The 25494-nt window shown below is 37.1% G+C and overlaps 1 protein-coding gene across 4 annotated transcripts; it reads left to right on the forward strand.

The window, feature by feature from the left end:
* Window positions 1-726: 726 nt before the first annotated feature.
* LOC104380361 (uncharacterized) lies at window positions 727-23773 on the forward strand. 4 transcript variants are annotated; one of them, XM_086616440.1, is made up of 13 exons: window positions 727-765; window positions 1254-1451; window positions 1656-1732; window positions 11340-11415; window positions 14036-14167; window positions 15027-15150; window positions 17603-17663; window positions 17766-17812; window positions 18267-18342; window positions 19286-19387; window positions 20017-20940; window positions 21764-21874; window positions 23003-23773. In XM_086616440.1, the coding sequence occupies exons 3-13, from the start codon at window positions 1704-1706 to the stop codon at window positions 23313-23315; spliced, it is 1995 nt and encodes a 664-aa protein (XP_086472566.1). In that variant the 5' UTR covers window positions 727-765; window positions 1254-1451; window positions 1656-1703; the 3' UTR covers window positions 23316-23773. The 4 variants fall into 4 exon arrangements, with proteins under 4 accessions (XP_086472566.1, XP_086472567.1, XP_086472568.1 ...); XM_086616441.1 differs by lacking the exon at window positions 1254-1451 and having other exon boundaries at window positions 750-765; XM_086616442.1 differs by lacking the exons at window positions 727-765; window positions 1254-1451; window positions 1656-1732 and adding an exon at window positions 13177-13361 and having other exon boundaries at window positions 11389-11415.
* The last annotated feature ends 1721 nt before the right edge of the window (window positions 23774-25494 follow it).

Below are 25494 nucleotides of genomic sequence, written 5' to 3' on the forward strand. Positions count from 1 at the left end.
GGCCAGAGGCGGCTGGCGCGGCACACGACGGCACCCTGCAGACAGACCGAGCCAAAGGAAGACAAGAAAACGCAGCGAGGGAGTCCAAAGCGTCCCGAGCGCAGGAGCTGGCACCTCTCCCGAGAGGAAGTATGCGGGCGGGGATGTAGCGCATCTCTCGACGCAAGACGAGGCCAATACTCCCTGTCCGCCCCGCCCGCTCCGTGCGTTCCTCCCTCACAGACCCCTCCACAGCTCCGCCGAGCTTCCGCCGGCGGCCCACTCAGCGGCTCGCCCAGGCTGCCGAGCCCGAACTCCAGGTCTGCCCGACACAAAGCCTCCCACGGAGAAAAAGCAACACTCCTCTCTTTCCAGCCTGCCCAGAGCTCGGGCGGAGCCGAAGAGCCTCCACCAGCCGCCGCGACGGCCGCGCCCCAGCACCTCCCCCCTCGGCCGAAAGCACGGACACTCCGCCGCCCGCCACGGCACCTCGCGCCGCGGCGCATGCGCCGCGCCCCGCCCGGCACCGACGGCGCGCCCCGTCACGCGCGGGCGGGCCTGCCGCGCACGCGCAGAGGCGCCCCCTCGCCCCATTGGCCAGAGGCGGCCGCTCCGGCTCACCGGCCGCCCGCCGCTGCGCACGCGCTGCCGGCGCTGCCCGGCGCGGCTCCGGGGGAGCAGGCGCAATCCCCGCTCCCGGCGAGCTGCTGCGCCGGCGCAGTGCAGGCCCTTTCGGGAACGTTCTGTCTCGCAACAACGTTCCTCTGCAAGAGAAATCCTGTCAGGGTACGGGCCGCCCGCAGCCCCGTTTCTCCCCGCCCCGCCGGCGCCCGGGCCTTTCCCTGTCACCGACTGCTGCAGCAGCCTGCCCCCTCTCCGACAGCCGGCTGCCCGGCCCCCCGCAGTCAGGCCGGCACCTCACCCCCTGCCCCAGTCTCTTTTCCTTTTTTCCTCCCCGGAGCTCTGCCGCCTCCTGCTGAGCGCCCCGAGCCGGCCTCGGCGGCGGTCCTTCCCGGGGCTCCCTGCGTTCGCGGGGGCGTGCGGCTTTGAGCAGGGAGCCTCAGGCCAGCTTCAATCATCTTCTCTGGAGCGGCGGACATGGGCCCTCTGTGGAGGGGGGGAGCTCCCTTAGCCCCTCTCCTCTCTGCCCTGGTTCCACTGAGATCCGTGGGTGCTGACGGTGCCCGGGATCTAGTGGGATCGGACCCGCCTAGGTTAGAGTGGGGCAGGTGATGGTCCTTCCCTAGCTGAGGTGCTGGCCTCGCCTCTTGCAGCTGCCTGGAGTTTCTTCTCGTTGAGACAAGAGTTCTAGCTGTGGAAGCACAAGGGCAGAACAGACTGATCCGAGCCACAGGAGAGGGACGGAAGGGACTGCCAGGAAGATCTTCATCCCTGTAGCGCTGCTGCTGCTAGAGTTAAGAGAGAAACCTGCTACCTCTCCTCTCTGTCTTTTGATCTTCTGGAGAGGAGAGGTGAGTTGTCTTTCCCTCTTGTCGTACTGTAGCAGTGGAGAAAATAGGCTTGCTCTCAAGCTGGAGAACTTGTTCAGGATGGCTTCAAGTCCCAGCTGACTGCTTGGTTTAGTTTACTTGAGAGTCAGCCCTGTGAAAAGGCCCACCGATGGAGGAAGAGATTAGCACCGTGTTAACTGCGCGGTTCTCTCTCCTTTGCTGCAGTGCCCACTTTCACCGCTGTCTCCTGCTCTGCCTGCTCCTGCTTTCAGCATGGTAAAGAAGAATACTATCCCCGATGGGTAAGTATCCCTCACATTAAGCAAGAGGCAGGAGTGGGCACAGTCCTGCCCGTAGAGAAGGGGCGCTGACTGCCCCAGACACTTTCTTGGCACAAGCATCTTCACCACCTACAGCCAGGTAAGGTAGGTATCTTCTACAAGACAGGAACAACCCAGCTCTTCATCCCCAAGGTGAGTATAATGCTCCAGCCTGTCCGTGAACACTTCTCCTTCATCAGCCAAACACAGTCCCTTCTTCCTAACTTTCCTACCCCCAGGTGTATACTTACCGTGGAAACGGGAGAGTGGTGCATTCGTCTGACTACTCAGATGTTTGCTACCAGGAGTGGGTGAAGAGCTGATGAGATGGGAGCAGGTAGTTGCATGCGTATGATCAAGAAATATTTTCATGGCTTCAGGTCCAGTAACATCTTGTGTTTTTCTTTTTGACATGAGGACAGCAAAAATAATAATTAAAAAACCTCCAAATGCACTATACAGGCTTTCTGATGACTTGATTGGGAATGTATATGGAGACCACAGAATGATCTTGTTTAAAACAGATACAATTCTATTCTCCAGCTCTACTGAAAAAAAAAAAAAGTCCCAAGTTTAAAAGTTTAGCCCATGTGCTACTGCTGACATCAGTACAAACTTCTTGGATAGGAGGCTGTGCTGAGAAACAAAGGCACGCTGTAATGGGACAATAACTTACAGTTTATACATTATTTGAGAAAAGGTTGATATTATCCTGATTTCAGGGGAGGTGTTAAGTTTATTAAGAATATTCTTAGGAGGAGCAATAAAATACAAAAAGCATGATTTCCTGCAAAGTATGTTGGCCTAAAAAGAATAAATAGAAACAAAAGGTGAACAAAATTTTTAAAATAACTTCAAGAAACTGATTTTTTTTTTTTAGCTGACAAAATCAGGGATTAAAATTAGAATAAATTTTTTTAAAAAGCTACTTAAGCATATATTTTCATGAAAGTTTCTATGAATTTTTGTTGAAGAGTTGGACAAAATTGAGCTAAAGTGGGTTAGGTTTGCAAGCGGAAAGCCTGAAAGAGTAACTTTCTTTTTTTTCTCCGTGCTTGGAAATCATTACTAAAACTTTGAGAATTGAGGGCAAATGAGCACTCCCTTCTTTTTCCCCTGTTGCATTTGAACTAGAGCAGCTTTCAGGCTTCGCGCGTTTCTTTTCTTAAGCCTGGAAGAAGCCGTAGACTGTACTTTTGGCTTCTATGATTGGAAACTAATACCTGTGTATCTTTTAAGGAGAGAAACATCTGCTGTGGACTAATTGGTTATAAAGTTAGTATTACCATCTGACGAAGCTCCTGATACTGAAGTGCTTTCAGCTTCTCCGTATACTTAGGTTTTGATACTATTAACAAATCAGGCTAGACATCCACAGTACTGGGGTTTTGGCAGTAAAGGAGTTTAAGGAATTGTCAGTCTCCCAATCTCCTGCAGCAATATACTGATGTCATCCTTGTGCTAGCGCAGCATGTTGTAGTTCTTTACTGTGAGTTAATTCAGTACACTAGGAAAAAAAAGCAGCAAACCCTGGAAGAGGGCTTAAGGAAATCTTATTTTTGCCTAGGTGATCCCGCACGTGTAATTTCCTGGCCCCTGGAATAGTTGTTGGCAGAAGCGAGATTGTGGTACGCTATAGCATAAGGATCAATCCAGACAGTAGCGTATTATGGAAGTACAACTACTTTCGTCGCGGTATTGTAACAGCCATAAATGTAACAGTAACTGTTTCGTTTTTAATGATACTGCAAGAGAAGTGCTGTAGTAGATAAAGAGAAGAAAGTCACGCTACAGAGAGACATTTTTTAAGATTGTCCTTCTGTTACTGCCCCAGTTCTTTATACAGTTCTTAACAGTTTTAATCCAAATACCGTTGTGCTAGTTAAAGCAATACAATGAACTTGAGGTTTCAGTTAAGTTATAAGTAGTGAGGAATAATGCAACTAAACAAGAAATGGTGAAAATTTTTTTTAACTGGTCAGCTTGTTACCATCGCTTTATACAATACTGTGTCTGCAGTATAATTAAAATTCCCTTTATAAAAAGGTTGTGCTATAGTACTGTGCAGCCTTGCTAGATATCAGCACTTAATACCACCTTAATACTACTGGTGTACTCCAGTAGTATTAAGGTGGTATTAACTGCCAGTGTTGCCACTGGATCTGCACTGCCAGTCTTGTACGTTGTTCCTCTTGGCCCACTCTTGTCCGTGTGTCCCTGTCACTCAGCCCTAGCCCTGAATGTTTGATCTTGCTATTTGCACAAATACTCCAGCAGTGAGAGGATGAGGTGGACTGGAAGTAAGACTTCCTGCATTCCTTCAGAGCAAAAAGCATTTCTCCTTTTTCCCAGTAATGTCTTAGAGCAGAGCTAACCTGTACTGTGTCCATTGCAGTCTCAATCCTAGAAAGTAGTGCTGGAGAAGTAATTTTGTTGCAAAGTGAGACATCAGTATAAGAGAGAGATTCAAGTGACCCCTTGCAGTGCAGTTCACACCATGTAGTCAAGTTCTGCTTCTTCAGTGTCTGAAATGCTGCTGTCCTTTAGTAGTTGTAATATATATGTATACTGTAATTTTTAGTGGAGTACCAGCCAGTAAAAGGAGTTCAAGTTACATAAACAAACAGTCATAAAATACTGTAATGTTTTTACAGATTTATACATGTTTGTGCATCAGCATCCAAAGTACTACTATGGGTATAATTTCATAAACTCGAGTGCAGTTCTGAAAAGCATCTGCAGAAATGTCACCTTCTTGCATGTTTCCCTTAAATGGTATAAAAAATCAGCAGGAGTGGGATCTTTTTATTATAAGGACAAAGCCAAATTATTTCTGCCTATGCACTATAAACATACATGTTTAACGGAATTGTTTCTATGCAGACTTAAAAGCATCAGCATTTTCACTTAGACAGGAATGTTGAAGTCTGCGGCATAACTGATTGTGCGTGTTCAAGGGTGGACGGAAGAGAAGGGTTACTGTGAGAGTTTATTTGTAAAGTGAAAGTGCTTCATACCATCAGGCATAGAACGTTTGCATTTAAAATTTGGGATGGAGAGAAATTGCTACTTATAATACCTGAGTAATTGTAACATTGCTGTAAGACTTGAAGGCCCATATTTTGTGTTACAGTACACCACCACAAGTACAAAGCTATGCAATTACTTACTGACATGATAAGGAAAATTTTCTCCCATGCTTTACATCCACAGTATTTTTTTGCAAGCTATGACTTATATGTATCCAACTTGGCAGGGGGGACAAAACGTTAGAAATCTATGTAGTAACAGATGATTAAGAGCTATTGTCCCTCCCTTCCGCTTTGGACCTGTTCAGTGTATGTTCTGTCTTGACAGTGTGTCATGGTCTTTGTAGAGCTGTCTTTTCTTTGACAGAATATTATTGAATCTGGTGTCTATAGAGGTATGGAAGCCACTTCGAAAATAAAGCTGTGTGTATATCATGCAGTACCAGTAGCCAAAGAAAGGAGAAGAGATTCCAAGTAGTATTTTCTAAATGATTTTGCTACAGCTGACAGTATTTTAGATTTGAATTTCTCTATAGTTACAATAATTATCCTTTTGAGTGTTTTGGAATTCACTTTCCCAGGTAAGTTCTAAACTTATAACTGCTTCATAAGCATAGATGTTCATGAGGGGCTCCAGAATTGTAGAAACCCTTGAGTTGTTAAGTGTAGCTTCAGATATTGCTCTCTGAACTTACTTCTCCACCCACTGTAGCTTTTGAGTAATGTATACCTATTTACACTGTTTTGCTGACACTGATTTTTAACTATTAGTTGAAAGTCATTCTGAATTGATGCCTTGAGTTCAGTACTAGTTTCTGTTACTCTGGAATACTGGAATACATTACTGCTAAACTGAATGTTACACATGGAAATGTAAGATAAGAGAGCTTACTTCCTTTTATACTTAAGGGTTTTTCATGTCAAAAATATCGTAATTACTCTGTAGAGGAATTACTGTATAGAGATTTTCTTTTTTTTTTTTTAGCATATGCTAATGTAAACATCATTATCATAGGCAATGTAAAGTGAGTTTAGGCTTCAGAAAAGACCGAGGAGTTCTAACTGGTTTGCCATAAAGAACTGGTTGGGTATATTTTGACAGTTTGCTGTGCTCAATATTTTTATGTAACTGTCACTGAGATCTGACAAACTAAAGACATGAAATTTTCAGATTATTTCCAGTTCAGTCTTTCCATTGTATTGTACCTATGAATTATTTATTAGCTTTTTTGTCTAGCTTGCCATTAAAATGTATGTAATATCTTTATATGAAACATAATATTTTTCTTTAAAATAATCACAGAAGAAAATAAATCATAAGATTTCCTTCTGTTTAAATGATTGAATGTGAATTACTTACAGCTGCATATTTTATCTGCTTCAGTTAAAACTTTTAGTAGAGTCAGATGTGGAGCACAGTTTTGTCATATTCTAGTTTAACATTTTTGTTAAGGGGATATAGTAGCTGTAATTTCCAGTATAATTTTCTAAGTTTTAGAATTGATTCATAGTAAGATTAACAACAACAAATTATGCTTATATCAAATGAATAAAGTTTTCTTTACTAGATTTCAAAGTTGTGATGAATAATTATAGATGTTACTGATATTTACAATCTATGCTGTGCTTTGCAGTTCATTGATAAGTAGTTTCGTATGTTTAAAAACCTAGATAAACATCTTTGCTATCACATTTGGTTTTTGGTTTTTAATAGCAAGATTTATGCAAAACACAGATACTATAATGTTCTTTGCTTGGATTATTGTCTCAGTTTTCAAAATACCTCTGAGTTTAACTAAAGAGGCTTCAAGATGAATACTAAATTTTGCCTTACTGAAATTTACTGTCAGCTTGTTTTTGTCATGGGCATTTCTATGCCTTCTGTTATCCCACTTGAAGCTGGAGGCTGCTATGCAGGCCCTGTTATGATCCTCAGTTGATTGGTTTTGCAGCTGATTGTTTTTTGAAAGTGGTTTTCTAAGTTTGTTGCTGTTTGATTTTCCTTTTGTCCTCAAACAGAGGCCATTTCACTGGTTGCTGCTGTTAAAAGCATATTGCTACTAGATTCTTGGGTTAATCTAGGTCACATATCTTGTAAACTTTTACTAGGATGCATGAAGCTAGTTTCTTTTCTGTTGTTTTATTGAATATCTCTGAAATTTTTAGATTAAAGAAAAGAAAATAAAACATGCTTGGTTTTCATTTAAATTAAAATGGATAAGCAGAGTAATATATTTTCATGCAAACTAGACTTAAAAACCTCTAAAAGATTAGCCAGCTAGAGTCTGTAGTTTCAATAATAATTGTATTTGTTTATTTAACTGGAAGTCTTTCAAGAATCACAGAAATATCAGAGGGAAAGGAGAACAATTTTTTCATTTGATTATAATACTTTTTCTCAAAAAAAAAGGTGATTATTTTGTTTAGAATGGCAAGCAAAATTCTGCCAGTGTTTTAAGATGCTTGATGGGAGTTAGGGAGTGATGAAGACAAAACAAGATAGGGAATTGGGGACTGCTAAAGCTAAATAGTTAAATAATTGGTTGATTTATATGTTTTGTTGACTTTCAAGTCTTGATCTGCTTGTAGTCCATGGATTGATACCTGATTGAAAACTTAGAAAAATAAAGTTGTAATTGGAAATGTATCATGTGTGTGCAATATGTCACTTTTTATTTAAGTGCTGTTCTCTTTTAAGTACTTTATTCCAATCTGCTGGTTTTAAATTGAGATAATTTTTAGTTCTGCAGCAATATGCTAAAGTTTCCTTTTGAATATCGTTTTAAAGATAACATGGAACACATACCCTTTATATTTTCTGATGAAGAATGCCTTCTGCTAATTTTCTACCATAGAGCTGTCAGCAGCTTTTGAGTTTCTTGCTGATTTTGCAGATTTTTTTCTAGAAGGATTTAAATGGCTTTAAAAACAGGAGAATAAACTCCCAAGTTTATTAAGGTCTGACAACAAAATGTGTAATCCTGATGCATTGTTCTGTCAATCTTTTAATCTGAAAAAAAGTTCAGAATTTTTACAAAGTCTTTATTACGTTGCTATTTAAAGCAACTAAGATTTTTAAGCCTTTTTTTGATCATTTCTTATTGACTCATAATTGCTTGTGTTTATGATGGTCATGGTAGATTTCTACTCGTAGCTTTCTAAGAGAAAGCAAGTTAAAAAAGATCTGAATTTCTGATTTATGATATTTTAAAAATTATCTTACTACATAAGGTAATTGGTCTTTTGTGGTTGGGATTTTGTTTCTTTTTTTTTTTTTTTATAACTGACCACTTCTTGCAATTGAGACACTTCATGATGTTGTGATTTTTGTTAGCTTTGGTAAGATTTTCAGTCTGTTTACACTGGATATGATCTTAGTTGATTCACATACAATTTATCTAAAGCTAGGATAAATGGAACATGGTCTCAGATTTTTGTTTTCATATTTTGCAACTAGTGTACAACTACCAGGCTCCAAAGTTTACAAGCTTGAAAATTCACTTGGAAAGACTTCCTAAGTTAGAACAGTTTTCGTCTATAATACATGATGTGTAATTATTTGAGCAATGTTTTTCTAACTATGGTGATTGAGAACGTGCTCTTTTTTCCCCTGTATGCAACTGTCCTAAGCTAAGGGAATATATAAAGTAGGAGACTCTTTTTGTTTCCTCGTTGCAATTCTGAGGTAAAAAGTTCCTGCAGCAATTCAGAATTTAGTAAATGGTTTTACTGCAAACACCTCTCAGTGATTTAATCTCTAGCTTGCCCTTATACCTTCTTGCCTTGTATCTGTCTTCTACGTGACAGCTGTTTGCAACAGCCTTTCCTCATGACCAGTTATTATTACTCTTTTGTTATTTCATTTGTTGTCCATTAAACTAAGCCTCTGTACGTCTGCATTGCGAGTCTCAATCTCTTCTTTAGCTCATGACAAGACGAAAGACATTAGTGCTAAAGACACTGATGTAGTAGATTGGTACGTGATTTGTTAGTATCAATTATGCTTCCGGTCACCATGCTGTAAGTTTTTCCTTTGTTACTTCCAACATCCATGAATGGTAATATTATTTATATAATATGACAAGCGTGATTATGGATATTTCAGTGAGAGTTTTGCCAGCTAGCATCTAGTTTTTGTTATGATCCCATATGGGAATTGTGAACAAAGCAAAATACTCAGTGGTTAGAATATTTTAAAATAGAGTATTCAGTTTATTTCATAAATGATGTGGTTTTATGGAAATCAGAAAGGAATCTAGCAGCTGTTGGATACTCCTTTTAAAGAGAGAAAGTAATTTAAACATTAATTCAGAAAATTGTAAGTGAATGGGCACCAGTGTTAAAGAATCTTATGAAAATGTTTAGTATTTTAATAGTTGAGGTACAAGCTGAAAATGCAAAAAGGCCACGTAGATATTGCCATCCAGTTGCATCTTCTGAGGTCATACAGATAATCTGTCCTCACATGAGAAGAAATAAAAGTCCTAAATTTAGAAAGTTACCTCTTTGAAGGTAAAATTGATCTGCTGACTAACTTGTTTTCTTCTTCAGATAAAGCTTTACATACTTTTTTAAAACCTGAGATCTCTGAAATGTGATACATAGTTTTTTCGGAGAATTCATGGATTTGTGTTCTCTGTGGTTTTGGAATTACTAGTATTTTGAGTGTTCTGACAAATCTTCATACTAGTAGGTGATTTTTGCTAAGTTTTAGTGCGGTGGAATATTCTCTGTGTTTTTCAAAGTACCAAGAGAAAGTGCAGTCAAGAATGTTTCTTTGAAAAAGCAGCATATTACAAAGTAAACACGCTTGCAAAATTTAGAAGCTTTGTTTTTTTAATAAAAGTAAATTTAGCATTTCATTGTCAATGAAATGATTGATATGAGCATATGACAGCTTTTTAAAGGTGTTTGATTCAGCCAAGTTGGAAAATTTCCACCAACTATAAGAATATTTTTTTACGTGTTGAACCTTACCCATCTGCTTTGCTTTATATTGGTGCTACTTGTTTGTAAATACTGTCCTAACATTTTGAGGGGAGGAATTTTTTGGAAGTTGAAGAATAAGGAAGGAAAAAGACTGTTTTCAACTGTCCTGATGATACCTTGAAACCACTTCATGGAATAATTGCAGATTTGGGACATAATTCTTTATGATAAGAGCAACTGTGCTCTTATCTCTTAGAAGTATTTTCTTTGTGGTAGTGCTCTATGGAGAATAAAGATTTGTTTTATTATGGTTCCTGACTTTAGACTTGCAAACAATGGAAATGTCTTTCTTTAAGCTGTGTAGTGTGCTAAATAAGCTTGATCAGTGCTGTAGCAATATTCTGTAGATGTTCTTCCAACTTCTTTTAGGCAACTTCCTCTTTCTTTTATCCCAAAGTATTAATTTTATTCAAATATATAATAAAACGTTTTTATAGTTATTCTGGAAAGATCTTGATGAAACAGGCAGGTTATTAATGGAAGGATTTTTAAAAAGATTTTACTAACACATCAAGATTTAATTAGTAATTTTTTTTCAAATTCATGCACATCAGTTACGATTTCTTGCTTATGTGGTCAAGGAATTTTAGGAAATATTGAATCCTGCTGTTTGGAAATCTAAATCTTAATATATTATGCTAGTAGCTGCATGACTTATCATAGAAAAAAGATAACTATCATATCTTGTTGACTGGAGAAGTGTGCCCAGGTGGCCAAAAAGGCCAATGGGATACTGGCGTGTATCAAGAATAGTGTAACCAGCAGGAGCAGGGAAGTGATCCTGCCCCTGTACTCGGCACTGGTGAGGCCGCACCTGGAATATTGTGTCCAGTTTTGGGCCCCTCGCTTTAAGAGAGATATTGAGCTCCTGGAGCGAGTCCAAAGAAGGGCGACTAAACTGGTCAAGGGGCTGGAAAATAAAACTTATGAGGAGTGGCTAAGGGAGTTGGGGCTGTTTAACCTGGAGAAGAGGAGGCTGAGGGGAGACCTGATTACAGCCTACAAATACTTGAGAAGGGATGGTGGGGAGGTGGGGGAAGGGCTCTTTACATTAGTGATGGGTGATAGAACAAGAGGAAATGGGTATAAGATTAGTCAGGGGAGATTCAGGTTGGATGTTAGGAAGTATTTCTTCTCTGAAAGGGTTGTCAGCCACTGGAATAGGCTGCCCAGGGAGGTGGTTGAGTCCCCATCCCTGGATGTGTTTAAGAATAGGGTGGATGATCTACTTAGCGATATGGTTTAATGGGGATTAGGGATGGTTGGACTCGATGATCTCTAAGGTCTTTTCCAACCTAGAAATCTATGAATCTATGAAAAGCTAACTTCTATATTCGAACTGTGTGAAATATGGCACCAGAGTTGCCTGATATTTGTAAGATACTTCACATAATTTGAAATAACTGTTACTACAATTTTAGGAGCATAATTTTTATGTGCTGTGTTTTCCCAAAGTTTTAATCATAACAGGAAATATCTTTTTTTAAGAAGCTTTACATGAAGCTGTGGGTGTCTTCTGTTGAATCATGTCATTTGAAAATATTTAAAAATAAATATTTATTTCGTTACAGATGGCGGAGTCTGACACCAGTTGGACAGCCTATACCAGGAACTAGATTCATTGCCTTCAAAGTACCTTTAAAAGGGGTATGTATAAAAAGTAACTACAGATTGGCTCTATTAGATACAGTGCAAAAGTAATGAAGAATAGCATGAATATTCATACAAACTTCAGGGAAGTTTTATGAAAAAATAATTTATTAAGATTTAGCCCTTCCAATTGTCTACTAGAGGCTTTTTAATATAATATTGTGTATTTTTTCTCTTTCTTTTAAAATTTTGATTTGATGTTACTCTTTTTACGTATATTTTAAAAATAATAAAATCTCTAATCAATTAGTACAATTCATTTGATCGCTATTAAGTAGCCTACATTTAACATCTTTTCATGACTGTTGTAAGAAAATCACATGGAAGGGGTTATGATATGAATAACAATCTAGGCAATGTAAGCCAAAATATAATTTTACAGAAATCAAGTGCCCATTAAAGAATACCAGCCACTGCAGAACTTTTAAAATTATAGCTTCAGATTACCAATTTCATAAGCAAAAAGCTTCAGTGATCTGGAGGAATGCAGTAAATTTAAAAAAGAAGTCTTCATAGATTTCTTTTATTGATGTGTTAGTACTTCCTTTAGGTTCTTACTAAAATGGAGTGCCATCTTAATCTATTAAATACACTGAGTCAGATATTTTAATTCTTTGTGACAATAGAAAATGTGGAAGCTTTTTTAGACCTTCAGTTCTTTGGTGGATTGAGGCATAGGGCAAATTTGCCCTTCTGTATAAGTTAACACAAGTGCTGTGTGAATTAACTCCTGGAAGTCCTTGCTTCAGATACACAGGAAATAAACGTCAGAAGTCCTATTATTAAGTTGGTGCAACAGACCTCTTAAATATGCAGCAGTTTCGCTCTTTGCTACCTATTAGGAAATTCATGATTGGTGATTTCACCCAAGGCGAAAAAGCATATTTTCAGTATTTCAAGACTCAAGGGTTAATGTTTTAGCAGAAGATGTGCTGGTAGTAAAGGCTTTAAGATCATGGGTTTACATGGAAGGATTTTCTGTCCTTCCTTTCAGATCATCATTGTAATGCTAACAGTAACATTGCAGTATAGTAATGATAAAATGCCTTAACCCCTCTTTCCCATACCATTAGAAGGATTCCTCACATTCTCAAAGCCCAATTAAACACCTAACCTACTGAATACTCAGCAGGAGTTTTTCAGAAAGTTTCAAATAGTCTTTCAGAACATAGTCTTTCCTAACACATTTAACTGTTTACTCAATCAAGCAAAAATCTTATTTTTGTAAATTGTATTCCACCTCAGTTTGTGTGACTTCACATAGTAAAAGAAAAAAATCCTTAACATTCTACGATAGACCTGTTGCAGATTCACTGTTGTCACCTCAAAGTTACTAAGTTCAGTTTCAGATTTTACTAAAAGTCACCACTGAATAGCGGTGAGATAATTGACTTACGTTCATTTTGTTTGAACCTCAACAACCTCCACTCTTTTTTCGGCAGTGCACCGCTACCTGAAATACATAGGACTGAATACTTCAATATGCATCCTACCCTACTCTTTTTAGCTCAGGCTTCCCAATCACCAACCAGCTTTGATAGGACTGTCCTCCTGTTTATTCTTTAATTTGGTTTCCTGTTTCTGTTTCCAGACTCAAGATAAGTACTTGCTAGCATTTTAGATTATAATCCATACAGTCAAAAGAAGGAATGGTTAGTTACCTTATACCATTTGTGGTTCTATGAAGTATGTGGTCTGTGGCTGCCTTCCTTTTCATTAGTTCTGAGTCCAGTCTGCTTGAATTTCTTGTTGACAAAGGAGCTGACAGGTGGTTGAGGCTGCTGCATCTTTTGCCACTGTCTTTATTGGTTGTGGCTGAGCCTGTGTCAAAAGGCTGCCACAACGGACAAGCGCACTATTAAGAGAAAAGCCAGTCTTGCGTATGTGAGGCATTTTCATACCTAGAGTCAAGAACACATTTCAAAAACCAGAGCTACAATAGGGTGAGTAAACATTTTTCCCACTGTTTCTGTCAAATGAAATTAATTATTAATTACCCACCAACGTTCAGCTTTCTTAGCCACCATATTTTCGTGTTACTATTTCCCAGTGCTAAGTGACATGCAAGTACACTCTTCCAAGAGATGAAGCAGGGATAAAAATGTCTGCACGACATTTGTGGGGAGAAAGTTAAAACCTTTAGAAGAAATGTACTCTTACAAATCACAACTTCTAATGTTTTATGTGAAATACGTTGTTAATTTTATGTTATTGTGCAGGATAAAGTATGTTTAAGGAAAAGGGGATTGTGGTGGTTTGCTTTTAGCTGATGTTTGGTTACCTAAAAATCCATATATACATACTACATTTAGCAGGATTTTTGTGTCTATTAAATTAGTGCTTATTTTAATAACTTTTTTTAACCTTGTGCAAATGGAAATTCTCACACTATTTCTTGCATGTTCATCTGAACAGGAATACACAACAAATTCTTGCTTTCTTTTTATTTAATTCCTTTTCTTTTTTTATCTGTATAATACATAAATATGGTTCTGATACTGTAAACATCCCTTTTGAATACTGATGTCTCCTAGTCCTAATTAAAACAGCTGAATATTACAAATATCTTTTTATTAGAACTTAAAAAGTAAATCTTTATTCTCCATTTTCATTGTAGGCAATTAACCAGAGGCTTACCCCAACCCAGAAATTTACACCGAGAGACTTAATTGCTGCAATGAAAGCCCTAAATGTGGAGCTTGGATTAATTATTGATTTAACATATACCACACGATACTATGAAGTTAAGGTAATATAAGCATAATAACAAAATAAAATAGTTACTGCAATCTTTGTTTTAAAGTATTTGCATATTTGTTTACCTTGAATCGGAACAGGCAAGTGAGCCATCTAGACTAACTTAGTCTCCAGTGGAAACTAAACGCTTTATCGCAGAGGAAGTAACTCCTCCTCCCAGCCAGCTGCATTTGTGGCTTATTTGTCTTCTGGTAACTCTGAGGAATGGATAGAGACTTCAGTTCCAGGCACCGTAGAAAAGGTGCAGAAGACTTACAGTCTGTGTCCTGAAGACACATTTATTCCTAGGGTCTTTTTTTACTCATCTTCAGTGGAATCCACCAAGAAAGTCTATGTTTTTAAACTACTTTATTAATTTCCAAGTTTCTACCAGTATGGTCCAAACAAATGTGATTAATCAGCCCCCTGTTGAAAAGGGGACTAAATAGCAGTGTTGTAACTGAATCTTAATCTTTGAATTTACATGGGCTGTATTAAAGGGGTGAATATGTGAGTATGTATGTGATCATGGATGGGAGGGACAAATATTGCTAATAATTGTAAGAATTAGAATGGGTTACAAGAATGGGTTAGAATGGAATTACAAGAACCAGCTCTTTTTTGTGCTGCCTTGTTAGCAGGGATAAATAGGTCTTCTGTAGAAACTGTTCTTTGTTTGAGACCAGGTCTTTAAAGTGGAAATGTAAATGGTAGTTTCTGAGAACGTGTCTCTATAGAATTATGTCAGGATTGTTTTCAGTTTCTACTCAGGATTTGAACTATTTTACATTGTCATTATGTTAGATACTGCTTAAGGTTTTTCATACAAGACTTCAATAATTTTTACTTCTTTTTTATCTTCTTGTTGGTAGGATTTACCTAAAAGTGTGCAGTACAAGAAACTTTACACTGTTGGACTTGAAGTCCCCGATAACGCTACTATCCTACAGTTCAAAAAATGGGTCAGAAAATTCCTGTGGGAAAACGCGGGAAATGGTAAATACCAGCATCTTATGCTGCAAAAGACAAAAAAATTTATTTTGGTTATAACTGTATGAGTGATTAATTTCAATAGGTACTTAAGACACCAAGTCACCAAGACTTTCCATATCACTTTACACCTTATTATCACAATAAGATATATTATGTGAACCATTACATATCTTTCGGGAATATAAAACGTGTCTTTTTCAAAAATGACTAATAGCTCAAATGTTTTTCCTCATAGTGTTTGTTGTATTTGTGTTATGTGTCAAAGCAGTTGTAACAAGGCTTTCATCTGTCTGACCCAAGTTGTCTACCATCAGCTTAGTGTGGTAACCACCAGCCCTTTGTGGATGTTCTAAATAGCACAGGGTTCCTCTGATGGTATTAGGCGCTGACACGTGTGATCAACTTAGGTCTGTTTAGTCTGATGTAGCAGTTTTCTGAGTTATGAATCCATTGTTGCCCTCATATCATAGCAGTTCTTAAAAATCATATTACACACACAGTGACGATGTTTTCACAGTGTGGATCTGCTGCTGTTTTAGTGTTTATGCAAGAGTACAGTTCTTGCTGAGATGGTATAAGGCACTTTTTGCGGAAATAAATTTGCACGTATTTTGGCACAACCTGTTTGCCGCTTCTACCTCACTTTTTTTGCTAGTGATTCTTTGTAGGCAGATTTTAACAGTCTATTCAATATTGGAGGACCATTCTTTCAAGCTTTTTCATGCTATTTGCTGTGGTTACTTTGACATTTTCTGTGAGAAAGTAGAGATATTAACTGGCCAAGAGCATACAGTTTTTGCTGCAGAGTATAACCATGGTTTTGCTGTGGATGGTCAACTCTGTTTTGTGGAAGAGGTCTGACCTAAATCTCGGGTATGAGAGCCTGAATTAGAAGTGCTGGGAAAATTAAAAGGTTTAAGAAGAAGCCTTTATCCTTGCTCAGGAAGTTAGTGTGCAAGTTCTTCCTTTGCCCTTTTTTGGCTTAGGGAAATTTCTTGGAAATTACTAGTTTTCTGGTTTTGATCTATTGATTTTTTTATATGACAAAGAATAGTCTGTATTTGAATCTAATTATTTCTGATTCTCAGAATTGAATCAATTCCTAATTTGTTATTGAATGAAGACCTGCAGTTCCAGCTAGTAGCACCATTTTTGGCAGGGTTTATGTAACTTCAGAGTTGGGAGAACTTTCATTTTTTATTTTAACTTACTCGTCGTAACTTGTCCTCTGTTTTGAATTACCCGTAAAATTTCTCTAGGTTTTTCTTACATAAAATTTTTGAGAAGCTGGATTTTTTCAGCATCTAAATCGTTAAGACACCAACTTGTATTAAGCTTGTATGGTAGTGTGACTATCCTGTTCTGTGGTAGTTACATTTTATCTCATTCAGAAATTTATCAAAGTCCTGTTTCAAAGACCACTTCGTCTCTGCAACAACTTAAACTTTGATGATTAAAGTTTTTCATCTAAAATCTAGCTTAAAACTCTCAATCAGTTAATAAGCATTTATTGTTATGCCAACTTTGCCCTTAAGAATTGTATTCTTCATTCCTGTTATTATATTCAGTATCTCAGATTTGGTTTTTCAGATTAAATAAGACAAGCTTCCTAGGTCCCTTCTCATAAATTCTTTTGTGACTATCATAGTAGCCCTTTCTATACATATTTCTTTTTTTTTTCATTAAATGTAGGTAATTAGAATTGTATGGAATAGTATGGATGAGGTTTCGCATGACCATATTAGTGTTTCCCTATTTCTGTTGGAAATACCTCATTTGAAACACCCTAATAATAGTAAGGCTCCTTTTTAGCCTTTAGCTGCTTAACATAATCTTTCCAAAAAGACACGTATCTTTAGAGATTACTGGTTCCAATTAGAGTGCTTCTTTTCTCCATACATGAATGCAAATTCCTCATTTCTGTTGTTCATCCCAGTAATGATACAAATTTTTAGTCCAGTTAAATGAATTATTCTAGTAATATATTTCATACTTTTAGACACGAGGGGCATTATGTTTATTTTCTCCTTTTTGTAAGTTTTACAAGAATCTGTAAATTAAGTTCCTCAATTTTACATTTGCTTGTTTAGATTTGCTTTCACAACCATATTTTACTGTTTTTCTCCTGTTGCTGCAGTTCTGGCTGAGGCCAGACTGATGACTTTACCTGTTATCATTCCTCTTTCTTTTTTTCCTACATTGTGCAGAGTTAATCTTGGTTTGGAAGTAGTGAGCTAACTGCTGCTAGAGGGGCAGCATGAAGGAAGAGGACAAAGTCTGGATGTGTCTGTTCTTTTACAGGCGTGACAGTATAACCTTGTAAATAGCAAGCCTTATTTATCATTACTTTGATAGAAAAGTCCTGCTTTTTGTTTTTCTTTTTTTTTGTCTTGCAGTAATTTTTCAGTATTTTCACTTTCTGGACTATTAAAGACTGTGTTTTCCTTTTCGATAGAGAAACTCATTGGCGTTCACTGTACTAATGGAATTAATAGAACTGGCTACCTGATATGTAGGTAAGGGTTGTATGAAAACAGAAATCATTGTTCACAAAAGATAGTGTCCTTGTATTAATCTGTAATCCTTTTGAACAATAATCTAATCATATTTTTCTTTAGATATCTTATAGATGTTGAAGGCTGGGACCCAGAGGCAGCAATCCAAGGTATTTATACAGTTTGAACTAAGGCATATGTTGGGTTGTAATTCACAATTACAATACAATACAATTGTATTCACAAATACTACAATTCTGGTTTAGTATCCTTAGAGTTGTTTCATGTGCTTGCTTCCATAGAAGATTTTCTCTGACTGCTGATTATATTTCAGGCAAGGTTTGAGCATTAGCATGTTGCCAGAATAGTAGGAGTATGTTTCAGCTGCTTAAAATCTTTCTTTTTTTTTTTTTTTCTTTTGCTTTGAAAGGTTTTCAGTCATATGTTGCTACCACTACTAGTTTCAGTTGTTCAAAAAAAAAAAATATTGCTAGCTTGCTAGTATTTACTATCAAGTTAGAATTGTTTCAAATTCAGCATCTCATGGTGAACAGAAACTTTTCTGTCACGTTTTTGTGGCTCGGTTTGAGCACATTTCATTGGACTTTTTTTTTTTTTCTTTAGCTTTTGGTGATGCTAGAGGTCATCGCATGGATGGTCTCGTATATCTCACAGATCTCAGAACACAACCAATGAGAAGGTAAACAAAAGCTTTTAGTTGTAGAGTTAGGATTTTTCAGTATGTCTACTGGTATTTTGAGAAGTTCACTTCCAGGCATAAGCCAAAGTTAAGCCCCTTTTAAACCTTTAATACGCAACTACACATATACTGTAAGACTTTTGTTATAAATAACATGGAGTGCAGTGTACTTCCTTCATTCATCTTTTAAATTTATATGGTTGAAAAGATTTTTTTTTTTTAACCTGACAACTACTATTGAACATTGGCGTGGTTTTATCATCCTGTGACAGGTGTATTGAGTCTGTGTTCTCTCATTATAAGCTCAAAGGAGCCACTGCAAAGTTTGCTTTATAAGGTCTATGATCTGCCTGCTGTTGTTGGCACAGTAGAACCAGATACTTTTTTTAAAAGTACAACAGTTTTAGCAATAACAAAGTATGGGAAAGTGGAAGATTGTTCTCAACTGCTCTGTTCATAGTAGTTGTATCCCTGGTGTGTAGGAATTTTATGCTTATCGTATTCACCTAAGAATGGCAAACTTTTACATCTTCCTAAGTTATTTGGGCCAAGGATACCTTGTAAATTGATATTAAACTAATACCTGACTGATTTGCATCTTTTTAGTTTAATTGAATGCCTTTTGTTTTACTGCTATGTCTAATCTGTGCATCACTAAGTTAGTCCTGTGTCAGATTTTTGAATAGGTATGGTGCTTGCCTCACATCCTTTAGGATGCTGTTCCAAGCTTATGATGTTCAGGTATTCTCTTTGCTTTCCCTGCAGCCCTTCCGCAAATACATTTACAAAATTAAAATTTGCTAAGTTACGAATGCCTGTAAATTTAACTTAACATGCAGAAATTTCTGTCATTCCAAACTGAAGAATTTTATGTGAGTTTTTTGTCTCTCAGTGATTTGTTTTAAAAAAGGAAGGTTATGTGAGATGTTTTTATTCTTCTTAGTAACCTTGGAATGGATGTATGGGATTCAGATGAAGATATTATTCCCCCACCACATGCAATGGAAGGACCTGTAGAGCGGTTCCCAAATGAAGATTTTCAAGGGTAATAGGCTGAAACATGGAATTAAAAGCCAAAACACCACACTGTGGGAAAGATAATTATTTCTTATTGAAAATATTATAGACACTCTAATTTAAAAGAGATTTTATGAATATAGCCTGCTCATGCAAAATACATCTACAGAACTTGATGGAACGGTGAAAAGATAAGGGAAAGAAAGGGAGTGTGTGCTATGAGAAGTCTGTAAGTAATTAGTTCACTTGGAAAAATAGTGTTTTACTTTTCCTGTCATTCTTTATTATTCTACAGTAATCTGCAATTATTTTTAATTAATTAATTAATTTTAGTTTGGGCGTCCCTGCCCACGACAGGGAGGTTGGATTAGATGATCTTTAAGGTCCCTTCCAGCCTATGCCATTCTATGATTAGTTTGAAATCACTGTTTTTGCCTGTTTAACATGCACTATAAAATTACAATTGACTGTTTATCACAGCTTCTACTAAGACATTGAAAGTTTTATAATCTTACTTACAGTTCGGATTCTTGGTAGTTTTGATACCTATTTGCAATATCTTTCATATCAATTCTTAGTTAAAAAAACTTGTTTTCATTAATGACTCGTAGCGCTTATAAGTATGATGTTCTGTTTAAGACAAAAACTTCTTTACAGGTCTGGGAAAAGGTTAAGAATTTATGATGACCACTCTCACAATGATTTGGAAGGACAGATACAGATGAGAGATTTTGATTTCATTAATAAGGGACCTGGACAAAGGCGAAGACCATTTCATGACCGTCAGACTCAGGATGATTTAAGAGCACCAATGCAGATGAGAAATTGGGACTACAATAGGGGACCAGGACAGAGACGAAGACCCTTTCCTGATCACCAGTTTTACGATGATTATCAAGAAGACATGCAGCTGAAGGACCTAGACTTCAGTAATAAGGGACCTGGACAAAGGTTGAGACCTTTTCATGGACACCAGTTTCATGATGATTTACAAGCAGAGAGACAATCGAGGGGCATTGAATTTAAGAGAGGCCGTGGACAAAGGCAGAGATCTTTTCCTGACCATCCGTCTCACGGTGATTTGCAGGAAGACAGGCAGTCAAAGGATTATGATTTTGGTAGCAGGGGCCGTGGCCAGAGACGAAGACCGTTCCGTGACCACCAATCTCATGATGAATTTCAGACTCAGATGCAATTGAAAGAGTTAGAGTGTGTCAACAAAGGTCCTGGCCAAAGACTGAGATCTTTCCATGAGTATCAGTCACATGATGACTTACAGCCACAGATGCAATTGGGAGATTTTGAATTTGTTAATAGGGGTCGTGGACAGCGGTTGAGACCTTTCAATGATCACCAGCCTCACAATGACTTACAAACAGAGATGCAACTAAAAGATTGTGGTATTAAAGGTCCTGGACAGTGGCATAGACCTTTTCATGACCATCAGCCTTATGATGACTTACAGGAACAGACTCAGTTAAAAGATTTTGGTTATGTTAATAAAGGGAATGGACAAAGGCCAAGACCTTTTCATGATCATTCAGGTCACGATGACTTGCCACATGAATGGTGTTCAGGCAGGTAAAGCATCCCTGAACTGTAAGACCAGAATTAGAGAATAAAAGTATAAACCTCAGCACTTTTAAGTTTCAAATTAATTCATTTTTAAAAATAAATTAATTTAAAATCCATTAATCATCCTTTTAAAATCATATATAAATGATCAATTAATTAACTCTTTTTGTTTTGACTTATGGAAGGGTTTGATTGTATGGTGAGTGTTGCAGCTTTGAAAGCCAATGTTTCCTAAATTAGAAGCTTATGCTTCTTTAAATTAAAGGTTATGTGTTTCTTTTACCTTTTTAGAGTCAGCTTGCAACAAAACTCTTTGACCCACTTTGTTTTGTACAGCAACTTACATTTAAAAAACAGCCCTCAAGACATTTTATGCCCTCAGTGTAAATAAACAGTAATGCTACAAGGAAGTTTGACTTGCATTTGTTTATTCTGTGAGTTAATAATTTGTTAGAAAACCCTTTGCATCATATTCTCCCAAATAGATATGTCACTTATTAGTAAACCTATTGGATTCTGACATAATATTTCAAAATATTTATAATATAAATATTTATAATATTTCAGAACCTATTTCAGATACTTGTTGGGCTAGTAAAATTCAATTTAATCTCTTCCATTGTACAGCTGAAACAGAGGATATTATATCATTACAATGAAGCGTACTGTTTTGAGGTGTTCATACAATTGAGATAGTTTTTGTTAAGCTTTTAAGTAAATCTAAATTAAAAGTAAAAAGATTTTTATCTCATTTGATAAACACATATTTTGCAAAAGCTTACAACCATTTGTACTCTTATTAACATGTGATTCTTTTGGTTATTTGCAGAAGTCAATCTTTTTCTTCCCATGAAAATGCACCAGAACCTCATTTCTCTTCATCTCCTTCACTTCACAGAGATTATGGGTCTGATAACGATGACTTTAACAGAAGTTATAGGTAAATATCAGATTTCATATGTTGTTTTCTGACTTACCTTTACACTGTTACTCCCCTAGTTTCCCAGCTGAAAAAAAATTAACTACACAGTGTAAAAATTGATGTTAATATTTTTGCTTAAATGCAGTTTAAACCATTGAATGTGAACACTGAGCAAATAATGTGACTAATTTGTGGTCCATCTATATTGAGTTTGAGTGTGATTATGAAATTGTTTGAGCTAACGTACCACAAAATATGAGAAGCTATTGTCAGGAAGAAAAAAAGCAAAATACAGATCCTATATTTAACTCTTAACTGCTGTCTACATCAAGCGAATGAGTTTTACTGTGAGGGCTGGTCAGGCACTGAAGCAGATTGCCCAGAGCAGCTGTGAAATCCCCATCCTTTGAGATATTTGGAACTCAGCTGGACATGGCAATGCACAAACTCATCTAATTAGACCTACTTTGAGTAGGTGGCCCTAGGTACTTCTAGAGATCCTTTCCAGTCTGAATTAATTTGTAGTTCAGTGAGGGAGAATATTTTAAAATGACAAAGATTGTTCTGAATTGACTTTATACACCACTTATTTTACAAAGTAAGGTACTTGAGAGTAAAGAGAATCCAAAACAAAAAGTGTCTGTATCGTGTATGCATTTTTAGATCCTTCCATATGTATTTTGTAGGAGAGGGATTCTCCTGTTGCAGAAGAATTAATAATTAAAATATTTGGAGATATGAATCCAAAGTATATTATTGCCTGTTGAAACTATGTACTAGAGAGCTACTATTGCATATTATTCACAAAAATGAAAACATGGGCTTAGGAACAAAAATGGCCCCTAGGTAAAGAAACTATCAGTAAACAGGGATATTTAATTAGAAACATCACTTGAAACCAAACATCTTCTAGTAGAATTACTTACTATAAAGAACTGTAATTTTAATCACTAGAATTGAAAAATTAATGTAAACAAGTTTGCAGCATCCAGTAGGGAAAATTTTAATTTTAGGTGTAAAAATAAGAATGAGGGTCTGAATTTTCTTTCAAGGTTACACAAGTTTAATTTCTAGCAGTGACCGCCAGCAATAAATCAACTGGTTTATTTCTAAGGATTTCACTGTTCATATTTGTTCTTCTTACAGTAATCGACAAAATTGTCCTGAAGACAACAGGAGAATGCATCCCTCAGATGAATTTAATAGAGGAAAAACCAGATTTGCACCATATTCTTCACGAACAATGCATCCATCTTCATCTGTACACCAAGAAGATAGTTCAATAGACTATGAAAGAAAACCTTTTCAAGGTGAAACTGCCAGAGAGATGGAACAAAGTAAAAGATTACCAGTTGTAACAGTTGATTACAATTATGGTCTGCCATTAGATTATGGACCTGAAGATGAAGAGACAACACATTATGATTTACCCCCAAGAGACCACTACAACTGGAACTGAATAAAAAAGACAATGTTTGTTCACCTTAGACTTACTTTTACCCGTTTTACTTTGTACGTGAACCAATTTATTTTTTTTAACAAATTAGGAAAATGCAAATTTCGGTAGTAAAGAACTGGTCTCTATTCTAAGATTAGCTTCTACTGATATTTGGCTCTTCAAATTTGTTAGAGTGTATTTGTTAAGTGTAGTTGGAGACAAGGTCTCAGTATACATGGAATTAAAGTAGTCCCTCCTTTTAGTGAAATTGGAACCCTGTACCTTAAAACAACTTTATGAGTGATTGTAATTCTGTCTTTGTTTTACATTTCTTTACAATGTATGTAACTTTCGGATGCAAAAGTCAAAATAAAATACTGCATTATCAGGTAGATTAGCATTGAGAACATAGAAAAAATACTATGAAACAAATGAAGCAAAGTTATGTCCACTTCATCCTTTACTTTGAAAATAGCAGTTTGAATTACTACCAACAATCTCTGCAGCATTGCAGTTTAATTCCAAATATTCTGTACCATCAACTGAACCTAGCTGCACTCTTTTTCATAGCAGAATTTTTCCCAGATTGCTAAGAACATGCAAGCAAATTGTTTGAATGCTCTAAATGTCAAACTTGCTTTCAGTAATCTGGATACCCATCTTGATTGTATAAATTGCTTATGTTTCAGAATAGCCCAGTGCAGGTAAATTTACAATTTTCTCAGCAACGCATCCAAATGAGGTAGCTCATGTATCATCAGAGCTTACCTGTCTCAACTGGCCAAGATCATCGGTGCCGATATAGTTGCACCTCCCTGTTTGTCAGTCATATCTGTCTGACTCTCCAGCTCTATTTTCTACTAGTTTATTTTACAGCACAGCAAAGTAATGTAGTCAGAATAAAAGAATAACCTCTTCAGGTAAGTTACTTGAAAGAGCCATGTATTAGATGGTCTCTTCTGAACTGCCACTTGAGCAGGTCTCAAGAAGGTAGTGCAACAAATGGTAACTAAATTCATGGCAGCAGCTGTACAGTAGCACCAAGAGCTCCTACTGTGGCTAAACGTATCTTGGTTCGTTGGATGAGACTTAAAAAAATTAGATCTTTCATTATTATTACATTTTCATAAACTAATATTTTTAAAAGGCATCACAGTGAATAAAGATAAAGCTAGACTATGATATTAAAATAAATAATTAGCATGAATGCTAAAGTCATGCGGTGAAGAAGCTGCCTCAAAAGCAGCGTTAACTGTAAAGCATAAAGCAAGAAGGCATAGGCACACACTAGAAAACTGCAAGAGTGTTCATAGCCAAAACCCACAGAGCTTTTTTGCCTTTTAACTAGCAGCATAAACCCCAGATTTCTGAATTCATGGTTCTATAGCTACTAAATAAGGACTAGATTCCAAAGTGTGGAATAGCTGGCAAATCCTGTTACTTTGTAACACATGCAAAAAGTTCCCAAAATCAAAGGATTCTGTGGATATAAATTCAAACTACAAATGCTTTGTTGCCTTTGCAACTGGTAGAACAACTTTGGCTTTGTTCATTGTACAAAGTAAATAGTTTTCTCATTTTCACAGCAGCTAGTCAATTGCATTTCCTATTAAATCTCTGATTGTGAGCCTCATTCATGTGGTCTCAGGAATGAGGCGCTCTCTGTATAAACCAGTTGTGGAACTTGGCACTAAATGTTAAGGAAAGGCATTTATTTGTTCCTTCACTTGTGCCTTTTTTTTTTTTTTTTTTTTTAAAAAAAAATTGAAGGATAAGCTGAGAATCTTTATCTAGGCTTCTTTTTTTTTGAAGGTGAGGAAGATCTGCTACGTGGGCTACTATATTGCTAGATTATTTAAAAAAAACAACAGCAACAAAATCCACCCTGGTATTCTCCAGCAGGGAGCTAAGAATTAGGGACTGGTATTACAAGCATTTGGAGGGGTTTTTTATACTATGTATGCAGTATTGATAAAGTGAATAAAGAGCAAATATTTGCCCTTCATATTTTTGTTCTGGGCTTTGAATTACATTTTTTTTTTTAGGATTGAAGTGACCCTACAGTCAATCCTTTGTTACTTCAGACTGGGTGTGCTAGGACTCCCTGGATAGCTGGAAAGCTGATGCACTGGAAAGCTCAGTGCAAAGAAAAATGTAGCATATGAAGTTAGGATCAGCACTACCTGTTACCAGTCCCTGG

This window comes from Tauraco erythrolophus, chromosome 9, assembly GCF_009769465.1.
Source record: "Tauraco erythrolophus isolate bTauEry1 chromosome 9, bTauEry1.pri, whole genome shotgun sequence".
In the NCBI taxonomy this organism is placed as follows: domain Eukaryota; kingdom Metazoa; phylum Chordata; class Aves; order Musophagiformes; family Musophagidae; genus Tauraco; species Tauraco erythrolophus.

Excerpts from the sequence above, each read along its gene's own strand:
- LOC104380361 (XM_086616440.1), top strand. The coding sequence starts at position 1,704 with ATGGTAAAGAAGAATACTATCCCCGATGG. Across the intron at positions 15,151-17,602 it reads GTGGGAAAACGCGGGAAATG|AGAAACTCATTGGCGTTCAC; the intron begins GTAAATACCAGC and ends CCTTTTCGATAG. Across the intron at positions 18,343-19,285 it reads AGAACACAACCAATGAGAAG|TAACCTTGGAATGGATGTAT; the intron begins GTAAACAAAAGC and ends TATTCTTCTTAG.